This window comes from Ipomoea nil, unplaced genomic scaffold (genome assembly GCF_001879475.1).
Source record: "Ipomoea nil cultivar Tokyo-kokei standard unplaced genomic scaffold, Asagao_1.1 scaffold2541, whole genome shotgun sequence".
In the NCBI taxonomy this organism is placed as follows: domain Eukaryota; kingdom Viridiplantae; phylum Streptophyta; class Magnoliopsida; order Solanales; family Convolvulaceae; genus Ipomoea; species Ipomoea nil.
In genome coordinates, this window is record NW_017618969.1 from 19,669 (window position 1) to 30,460 (window position 10,792).

At 35.6% G+C, this 10,792-nt stretch overlaps 1 protein-coding gene across 2 annotated transcripts; it reads right to left on the reverse strand.

Annotated features, from left to right (window-relative positions):
- Positions 1-6,937: 6,937 nt before the first annotated feature.
- On the reverse strand, positions 6,938-9,271 carry LOC109153804 (glucan endo-1,3-beta-glucosidase 11-like). Of its 2 annotated transcripts, none has more exons than XM_019301665.1 (2): positions 8,120-9,271; positions 6,938-7,226 (listed from the first exon to the last, which is right to left on the reverse strand). In XM_019301665.1, the coding sequence occupies exons 1-2, from the start codon at positions 9,227-9,229 to the stop codon at positions 7,140-7,142; spliced, it is 1,197 nt and encodes a 398-aa protein (XP_019157210.1). In that variant the 5' UTR covers positions 9,230-9,271; the 3' UTR covers positions 6,938-7,139. The 2 variants fall into 2 exon arrangements, with proteins under 2 accessions (XP_019157210.1, XP_019157209.1); XM_019301664.1 differs by having other exon boundaries at positions 6,938-7,223; positions 8,114-9,271.
- Between the last annotated feature and the right edge of the window lie 1,521 nt (positions 9,272-10,792).

The window sequence follows — 10,792 nt, forward strand, 5'->3', positions numbered from 1 at the left end:
CAAACACCCATACTAGACTACACATATTTGCGTCGTGTTATCAGAAATGTACGTACTAGGATGTCCAGTCGCATTCATCACTTTGGTCATTTTGGAATGACAACAATATAATTCATACTCATAACGTCTTTTATACGCATTTTAAGGCATTAAAATAGAATTTATAATATCTAACTTGAGTTTTTTGCACTTTTAGTCCCACGACTATAGTGGCACTGGCAGAATTGATCCACGACTTTTGAACCTTGCAATTTTAGTCCATGACTATTGATTTTTTTGCAAAAATGGTCCTTCCGGCCACTTTTCAGTCAAAATTTCACCGGAATTTTTTTTTTTTTCCATTTTTAGCCGGGTTAAAATTGACATTTTACTTATCTCAAAAAATTAAAAGAAAAAAATTGATATTTGACTACATACAATATTACTGGACTACATACTACTGCCCCAGGCGGCGGAGTTCCTAGAGCAGGCAGGGCTGTCAGTAAGCGGCAGAGCGGCCGTGGCGTTCCTCGAGCTAGTTGGGTTATCCGGCAGCAGCATTGGAGTGGTACATGTACTCCGCTGCCTGGAGCAGTAGTATGTAGCCCAGTAATATTGTATGTAGTCAAATATCAATTTTTTTCTTTTAATTTTTTAGGATAAGTAAAATGTCAATTTTAATCCGACTAAAAATAGAGAATTTTTTTTTCCGGTGAAATTTTGACGGAAAACTGGCCGGAAGGACCATTTTTGCAAAAAAATCAATAGTCATGGACTAAAATTGCAAGGTTCAAAAGTCGTGGATCAATTCTGCCAGTGCCACTATAGTCGTGGGATTAAAAGTGCAAAAAACTCTATCTAACTTATATAGTGACTTCTCCCATGTGTGAAGTTATGAGGTCGAGCCTTAGTGGAGGCATGTTGACTCTTTGTGCTTCATTAGGTCGAGAAAGTATGTTTGAACAGATATTACAATGTAATAGAGTCAGTACCATTCAAAAAAACTTTTATTATATATATATATATATATATATATATATATATATATATATATATATATATATATATATATATATATATATAAAATACGGATCAAATGCAGACGAGGTGTCCAGGTGAAACATGTGAGTGAAGGTTAGCAATTGATCTTGCCAATATCAACGTTTAGGATGAGCACAGATTAAAAAAAATGTAGTGGCAATTTGGTCATTTGCGTATTGTTGAAACTTAAGGTGCATATTTTATGTGCTTAAGGTGCGTCATTTTAATACTTAAGGTGCGTCATTTTAACACTTAAAGTGCGTCAATTCTACACTTGAGAACGTAAATTGCGTTATTTATTGAAACTTAGGTGCATCATTCTAAAGTTTAATGTGCGTCTTTTCAAAGCTTAATAAGGTGCATTATTTTAATTTAAGGTACGCCATTTTAACATTTAAGGTGCATCAGTTATACACTTAAGGTGCGCATAACTTCTCTACTTAAGGTGCGTCATTTTAACACTTAAGGTGCGTCTTTGTAACACTTAAGGTGTGTCATTTTAACACTGAAAGTGCGGCCTTTTAACACTTAAGGTGCATCATTTTAGCACGTAAGGTGCGTCACTCTAACACTTAAGGTGCGTCTTTACTACACTTAAGGTGCGTCATTTTTACACTTTGTTTCTGTCTTCTCAGTATGCGCGTTTTTAAATAATTTTCATTGATTTGAGCCGTTGATCTAGATTTGATCAACGGTTCAGATCTCACCGCATGTTTCACCTAGGACCTCCTCCGCACCCGATCTCATCCATATATATATATATATATATATATATATATATATATATATATATATATATATATATATATATATATATATATATATATATATATATAGTCAGGTTCTTGTGAGAACAGGTACGGTCTTCCCGTGCGGTCAGTGCGATATACACCATTAGGTATGCATAAATGCACCACACAGTGTTCAAAAATACACCATTATGTGTGGTGTTTTTTTTGTGGTGCATTTTGGCATTTCATTCTGGTGTATTCTCGAACACTGTATGATGCATTTATGCATACCTAATGGTGTATGCCGCACGGACCGCACGGAAAGACCTGTTCTCACAGTGTTGAGATATTTGATGATATTAATCATCTATATTAATAGTCATGTGTCTCTTGGGTTTTCCATGTGTCTCTTTGTTTTCTCATTTGTATTTATTTTTCATCATCTTGTTAGCACTGTATATACAAGTGCTTGTATTGAATTTGACACAAGACACAATATATTAGTTTTTCCTCTTCTTCTTGTTTATTTGTATTCTACATGGTATCAGTCGCCAAGGTTTATACCTGTGCATAAACTCATCAATGGCTGACGACGAGCAGCTGCAGGCATTAACAGGGCTGATTAGTGATACAGAGATTTTTGATGATCAATTGAATGGTAAATTTGATCCACGGTTGTGGATAATTGACACAGGGGCTTCTCGTCAAGTTACTGGTGATTCCACTCGAATGACTGATGCAAAAGATATATTTCATTGCCCTGTTGGTTTACCCAACGGAAAAACAGTGGTTGCAACTCGAGAAGGCTCGGCTCGATTAACAGACAAAATTGTTCTTAATCATGTCCTTTATGTTCCGTCTTTAAGTTGCAATCTTATTTCTGTTTCTCAGTTAAATGATGCTATGCATAGCAATGTCCACTTTAACTCTTATATGTGTGCTGTACAAGACCAATCGGGGGAACTGATTGGAACGGGTGTTAGACGGGATGGACTTTACTACTTCAAGGGAATCGATTCTGTGCAACATCCTACAGTAAATGGTGTGACAAGTTCAGTCAATCTTTGGCATCAACGAATGGGTCATCCATCTGAAAAAGTGGTAAAACTACTTCCGTCTATTGGCACTGCTGTGGGAAGTTTTAATAAAGCTTGTGAGGTTTGTTTTCGTGCTAAGAAACCTAGAGATAAGTTTCCTTTGAGTAATAATAGAGCATCTCGAATATTTAAGAAAATACATTGTGATTCGTGGGGTCCTTACAAACATCAATCCTCTTGTGGTGCACGTTATTTCTTGACTATAATAGATGATTATTCGCGAGCAGTTTGGATTTATTTGATGATGGATAAAACTGAGGTTTTTAAAATGTTCTTGTGTTTTGTGGCTATGATTGATAGACAATTCTCTCAATCAATCAAAGTCGTTCAGAGTGACAACGGTACTTAATTCAATTGCTTGTGTGATTTTTTTTTCTAATACTGGAATTCTATTTCAAACTTCCTGTGTGGGAACTCCTCAACAAAATGGTAGGGTTGAGCGGAAACATAAACATATTCTCAATGTAGCGAGAGCTTTGAGATTCCAAGCCAATTTGCCAATTTATTTTTGGGGAGAATATGTTGAGATATTTGATGATATTAATCATCTATATTAATAGTCATGTGTCTCTTGAGTTTTCCTTATGTCTCCTGGGTTTCCCATGTGTCTCTTGGGTTTTTCATGTGTCTCTTTGTTTTCTCATGTGTATTTATTTTTCATCATCTTGTTAGCATTATATATACAAATGCTTGTATTGAAGTTGACACAGACACAATATATTAGTTTTTCCTCTTCTTCTTATTTATTTGTATTCTACACACACAAACCAAATATATATATATATATATATATATATATATATATATATATATATATATATATATATATATATATATATATATACATACATACATATATATATATATATATATATATATATATATATATATATATATATATATATATATATATATATATATATATTTGTTGCTAGAACGATGGACACCATAATGTAAACTTCAAAATAATGACTTAAACTATAAGTTACGATCTATAAATGTTTATTATGTATGTATTCTCTTATCAAATTAGTTTGCTATTTATACCGACCTTCATATATGTTATCTTAATGATCGATGTACTATTTGCCTTTCATTTAGCATGCCCAAAAAGCCTTCATGCTATACTATTATAGGACAGCCAAAAGATTGAAATGCCAACTTCAATTCTTTGGCCCCAACTTTATCTTCCAAGCTAGCTTATTACTTTAATCCCTTTTTATCAGGATATGAAAGAGTAGGTATATCTCAGTATTACATACATAGAAGGAAATACGTTTAAGAACTTCCACCCTACAATTTATTTATTTATTTATTTATTTATTTTTTTCAAGATCAAACGCCTATCCCTATGCCAAAATTATAATTAGTAGTTAAGTGCAACTTTATTTAATTTTTTTATACTTGCATAACAATTAGTGTTACATTTTGATGACATGATGCTGAACTTGACTCTCCGAGTTGCCGTCTAACAACCCCCTAGCACTTATTGATACCAATTGTGAGATCAAGCGCTTACCACTGCTATACAAAAAAGTTATAATTAGTAGTAAAGACAACTTTATTTCATTTTACTTGCGTAAAATATCACATTTCGATGACAAAATGCTGGACTCAACTCTACAAGACGCCGCCTAGCACCTCCAGCCTCAACTACTATACACCTGCTCTGATATCAATTATTAGATTAAGGGCCTATCACTATGTCAAAAATTATAGACTTATAGCTAATAGCAATTTCATAACTTTATTTCCTTATACTTACATATCAGTTAACTAGAATGGTGTTTTGATAACATAATACGAGATTTCGCTCAACATGCTATTTTGGTAGTCGTGAAATGTGAGAATCATTTTTTAGTACTGCTGACTCTGTTACAATGTAGTATATATTCATAACTACTTTCTCAACCTACTGAAGCACAAAGAGTCAATATCGCCTCCACTGGGGCTCAAATGTAAGATCTAAATATAGTCTAACCATACAGAAAAGAATATACGAGAAACCTAACCTCGTAGTAGCGAAAGCAGTGTAGATCTCCAGTCATATTGATCTTGTTGTGTTGCCTCTTGAACGATAAACCTGTAGAATAACCTTAGCCGTTTTGTCTCACACTTGACTCAGAACCTTAGATGGTGTATTGGTATTATTCTGAGCAGCATGAGTACCATAGCTTAAGGTAATATATATAGTATCATGTTTCCCATCAATACATGCTTTATATTAGGCACAGGGCCTAATAGAACAACTATTTCTAGTTATTCAGTCCAACTAGACTACTTAATAAGCCCATTAACTTGTATAACATAATTAAGACCCTAATGTATAATATGTACTCCCTCCGTCCCGAATTGGTTGTCTCATTTGCTTTTTGCATGCTTTTTAAGGAATTAAAATAAATGCTATGTATTTTCCAATTATGCCCTTCACTTTTTCACTTTTGGAAATAAAAGCAAAAGTCATAAGGGTAATTTAGGAAAAAGTAGAATGATGGTGATGTTCAATTTTAGAAAAAGGACAACATTTTGGGACAAACTAAAAAAAAAAGAAAGTAAGACATGCAAAATGGGATAGAGGGAGTATTATTATAAAGGAAACAATAAAAATCTTACAACAAACTCATGACCTTCCATGTGAGAGAGCCAGTAACTATACCACAAGATCATTGGCGTGAAATGTGAGAACCTAGTTGAATATGGCAAGGTTAAGTGGGTGGTTGGGTGGGAGTAATGGAGGGTACGTGTGTTGATGTGCACCATGTTAGGTGATTTTAGACGACAGAAGAATCTACAAAGTGGAAATGTCTACTTGATTCCTATGTCAACAGGGATCGGAAACAAAGTCCAAGGTAGCTTTGAGGAAAAGTAGACGAGGTAGGGAGTCACCATGTAGTCAATCCGTATTCATGCTGACGGGGATATATAAAGCTTCTGCCGCCACTTTGTCCCTCAACTCTCAAAATTTCTGTGCAATTAAACCATACTATATTATCATCCCTTTTTATTTATTTATTATTTATTGTTGTTGGTGGGCTGGTGTTTTGACCAAATTCTTTATCTCTATTATGTTGGATGAATGTCAAAAGACATCTTAGAAACACATTCCCATATGTATAGTAATTGCATACACCAACAAATGTCTATATAATGTAATATATACATTTAGAAAGTATTGAAAATTTTTTGATTTCATTGTTGTTACATGTATAAACCTTTTGTTAATTTTATTAGAGTACGGCGTTGAGTTGATATAAACTATAAAGTTATACTCGTATATGTAAAAACGATGAAAATGAACTAAATATAGATTGACATACACAAAAAATTCTGGGGTGTAAGGCCAAATTTTACTAGTCTTAGGGTATGTGCATGTACAATATGTGAAGCATATTTTGGTATTTTGGGGGGAAGATGAAGTAGAAATTACCTAGTATGTTGAACTTGGTTAGAGATAAAATGTAGGGCTCGAGTGGTTTGATGTGGAGAGTATGATCCATGTTTCAATAATAAGATCGAGAGATTGGACTTAACCCTCTAGGTGTTCAGCTGGAGGGTTGGAGGGTCGAATGTATAGTATAACATTCCGTGTCACCGAAACATGCCACTAACTGCATATTCATTATATTACTAGCTATAACTTTTGGAGTAATAGTATGCGCTTGGTCTTGACACTAAGCCTCCGCCCGACAATATCCAATCCAACGATCAATATTAGGTACTATATATATATATATATATATATATATATATTCCGCTACGTCAAAAGCTATAATAACTGGTAATGAATGCACAACTTTACTTCATTATATTTGCATAACAATTAACTCAACGTTTCAATATCAAGATATTGAACTTGACCCTCGAAGTAATTAAGCCTCCGCCCAACTCTCCCATCTCCAAATATTTAATAAATTATCTCCTCATTCAAGGCTATAGTAGCTTAGCTCAGCCGAGAAATGTTGAATGTATGAGGAAATAAAGCATCATATCATCGGAGCCAAATTGTTGAATATTTATATGCGTGCAAGTAATAGATATAGTTGTGGAATCCACACGCAAAAGTAGATCAAAGACCTTTATCGCAACCAATGAGAGAATCCATCCCCATAGGATTAATTTGTCCATTCAATGAATTTCATTTCAATTCCTACTCATTAATTAATATACAACAACAAATTCATTAACTAATAATAACATATTGTACATTCAATTTCCTACTTCAATCAATATAATCGGTGAGATTCGCTGATTATCCTTCAATTCCCTCATGCACTTTATTGGCTCTTCTAGTTTAATAATGATGAAAACATGTAATCCAGGCCAGCAAATATACAAACATCCAGTACACCAAGCTTTGATAGTCCATTTCTTTTGCCTGTTCAATTATTGACAATATAATTAGTAAGCAGCAGAAAACGGGAAGAAAAGGCAAAAAGTCACAACAGCTAGCATGCATGAATGCCACATATTATCTCCTATCTATTTGCATAATCAAATACAATATTATTTTAATTATATTCCCCAGGTAACATACTTAGCTTATCAGTCAATTTTAACTTATTTGACCACTTAACTATTTAACTTAGTTAAATAGCCAATATAAGTGTTTGATTAATTAACTTTATGTAATAGCTTATTACCCTAAAAACACTAAAATTCAAAAAGGTACTCAAAATAACTTTTTTGATCAGCTTTTTGAGAAAGTCATTTTGCATGTAATATCAGTTAATTTACCAAACATCTTTCTGCAATCAGCTAATATTATAACTAGTCAAACCCACTAACACAATCAGCTAACAGCTATCGGCTAACACTATTTACCAAGCACCCCCATTATCTCCTAATCCTTTCTCTTTTATAAGGTACCCGATTAGTATAGATACTATATGTCTGGTTGCATTGAATATTGTGGAAATTTGGTTGACAATACTTAGGCTAATCTTTTCTCTTTTTTCAATTAAGGTACTGATATCTTTTGTACCGAATACAATAGATATCTTTTGTACCGAATACAATAGATATATATGTCTGATTGCACTGAGTATTGTAGAAACACTATCGGAAATTATGGAATTTCCGATCACCTGAAAGTGATCTTAAATTAAGTCGAAAGTCTTGTTCCGGCCACTTTTGGTATCCGGAAAAATCTTTGTTGCTATTTCCGACCATTTTTTGGTTTTAACTTTATTCAAGATCACTTTCAGGTGGTTGGAAATTTCATAATTTCCAGTAGTGAAATATTATATTGAGCGGCGGCGTCATTACCTTTATTGCAGAGGAATACACGGGAGCGGCGGAAGCTGGTGAGGTCGACGACGATGGTGAGGAACCTATGCCGACATTATAAGCCATTGTTCCATCTGGTCGGAACAAGCCATAGTTCCTCTCCGAGGTGGGCCCAGGCTTCATATCTTCATTAAACAAAGCGAAAACGTAAGCTTCTAATCCCACCTTCGGCCGGTACGGCGTCCCTTCTTGCGCCGCCTGCCGGCCCATCAAGTTCCTGTTATAAATCGCGGCGTTCTCCGGCGTGGCGCCGCTCTCGTCGGCCCCGCCCTTCGACGGCCACCCCGTCTCCGAAACCCTCACATCCAAGCCGGAGAATCCCATCCGGGAAATGGCGAAGATCACGGCGTCCACCTGAGCGTACAGCATGTTGTCGTAGCGGAGCTTGGTCAACGGGTCAACGGTGCCGGAGTTTGGGTTGAAGAGGACGTAATCTAGAGAAATCTGATCCGGGTCGTCTTTGTATGCGAAGTACGGGTAAGCGTTGATCCAGAACGGCGATTTCGTCGCCGCCAAGAACTGCAAAAACTGCCCCATCGTCTCGCCGAGGTCCGGCCGGAAACAGCCGGCGGACGGCGGGAAGGAGCTGGCGAGGACGGCGACGGAGTGCGGGGAGGAGACGTGGATGGTTTGGTCAAGCCCCTCTCTCACGAGCGCTGCATGGATGTTAACCATGGCGGGTACGAGGTGAGGGATTAAGGAAGGGTCGCCGTCGGTGAAAATCTCGTTGCCGACGGCGATTCCGACGACCTTCGTGGCCGGAATGTACGGCACAATGTGGGTGGCCACCCATTGCAGCGCCTGCTGCGGGTCGCCGCCTAAGGTGGACAGCATTTGATTCTCGACCGTGACGATGAGTTCAACGTTGGAATTCGCGAACGCATTCAAGATCTGAGGGTTTGTGTCGTAGATTCTTGCTTTTGTGATGGTGAGGGCTTGCAAGAGTTGCAGGACTTTTTCCGGCGAAGGTAAGTTGTTGCCAACTTGGCCGTAGTTTATGCCGAGGCATTCGACTTCTCTTAATAAACCTGTTAGGAGAGTGAAGAAGAGAAGTAGAAGTGCAGACATGGCGATTCTTCTGAAAGAAGTATCCATGGAAAATAAAGAATAGGTGAAGGTGATGGTAGGATGCAGGGTTGGTTTTTGTGTTATTAACTACAAAATACACGAGTGTAAAGAGATATTTATAGACACAAAGTACACCAAATATGACTAAATTAAAGTGTCTTGCTACAAATATTGAACTATTGAAGGAGTGTGTGTATATATATAAAAGAAGACCAATCGCTCCCACAAAGAGTTGAATTTGAAATATTATAGTTACTAAACTAACAGTTTGATCAACTTGAATGGGAATGAAGCGTTATGCCGTGGAACCGTGTCCACCTTGCCCAAACGACGCCGTTTTCATGTGGTTGAGTAACGGTGCCGTTAGTGTAGATTCATAATTTTTATACTGTAGATTTATAAAATTTATATTGTAGATTCATAATTTTTAAACTGTAGATTCATAATTTAAATACACTAGATTCATAATTTTTATAAGTAGATTCATAATTTTTATACTGTAGATTCATAATTTAAATACACTAGATTTATAATTTCTATACTGCAGATTCATAATATCTATACTGTAGATTCATAATTTCTAAAATGTATAGTTATTTATGAACATATCCCCCTGTAACGAACGAATAACGCCATTAACAGCTCTTCAAAATATTATTTTTTTAAAAAAAAATTAGAATAAAAAATGACGCCGTTTTGGGAACGTGTCCACCATGCATGGTGGACGCATTTCCAAAGCATAATTTGCCGATGGCAATTTGAGTTAATTTTAGTTACTAGCGATGCATTATCGGGTGGGGTGGTTTGAAGGGACAAGTCCAACATTCTGCCACCGAAACGTGACACTGGCGGTTAAACAAGTATAAAGAAATAAAGTAACATCGACTGATAAGTGCTTAGATCTAACAATTGGTAGCAAATATTAAAAAAAAAAAAAAAAGTATTGCATTTGCTACTAACTAACTATATTTGTGGTATAGTGGTAATATAAGCGCTTGAACATAACATATATATGTTTATTCTAATTTATTAGGATGATAAAAAAATGTCACTTTAGTAATAACTTAAGAATTCAGAATATATAGTGACGGGACTAAATCTATTATTATCTTATAATTCAAGAATCAAAAGTATATATAATTCTCCATTTAAAAAATAAATAATCTATTTTGAAATTTTGTTGGCCTAACTTGGTCATCAAATCTTCTTATTTTTCTCCTAGGTTATAATCTAGCTAGGATAGACTTGTTTTCGCTCACCTTGAGTTTTTGGTGTCTTTTCAATTAGGATATATAGCACTTGAGCATAGCATCCATTATATTTGACTAGTATACCCTCAAGATCAGATCCCCATCCAGCACTTTCTTCATGCAAAGGTAAAGGGCTCTTATTTTATTTTGGCTAAAAGTAGTAGCACGCAATCCTAAACAATTGGGGTGTGTACGTAAGATTTGTTGTAATAATTAACTTAAAAGGTGTAAGTCTAGTCCGTCTCAAGTTTTTACATCTCTTGATGATAACTTTGGGACAGATTCCATGGCAATGTGATGATTAAGTTACCATCCATGACCTAGCATCTGCTGTGCTTTT

What these genes read in the sequence shown, in the direction of transcription:
- LOC109153804 (XM_019301664.1), bottom strand. Translation starts at nt 9,229, where the DNA reads ATGGATACTTCTTTCAGAAGAATCGCCATGTCTGCACTTCTACTTCTC. An exon ending in TGTATTCCTCTGCAATAAAG is followed by an intron (nt 7,224 to 8,113) that starts GTAATGACGCCG and finishes ATAATTGAACAG; the next exon opens with GCAAAAGAAATGGACTATCA.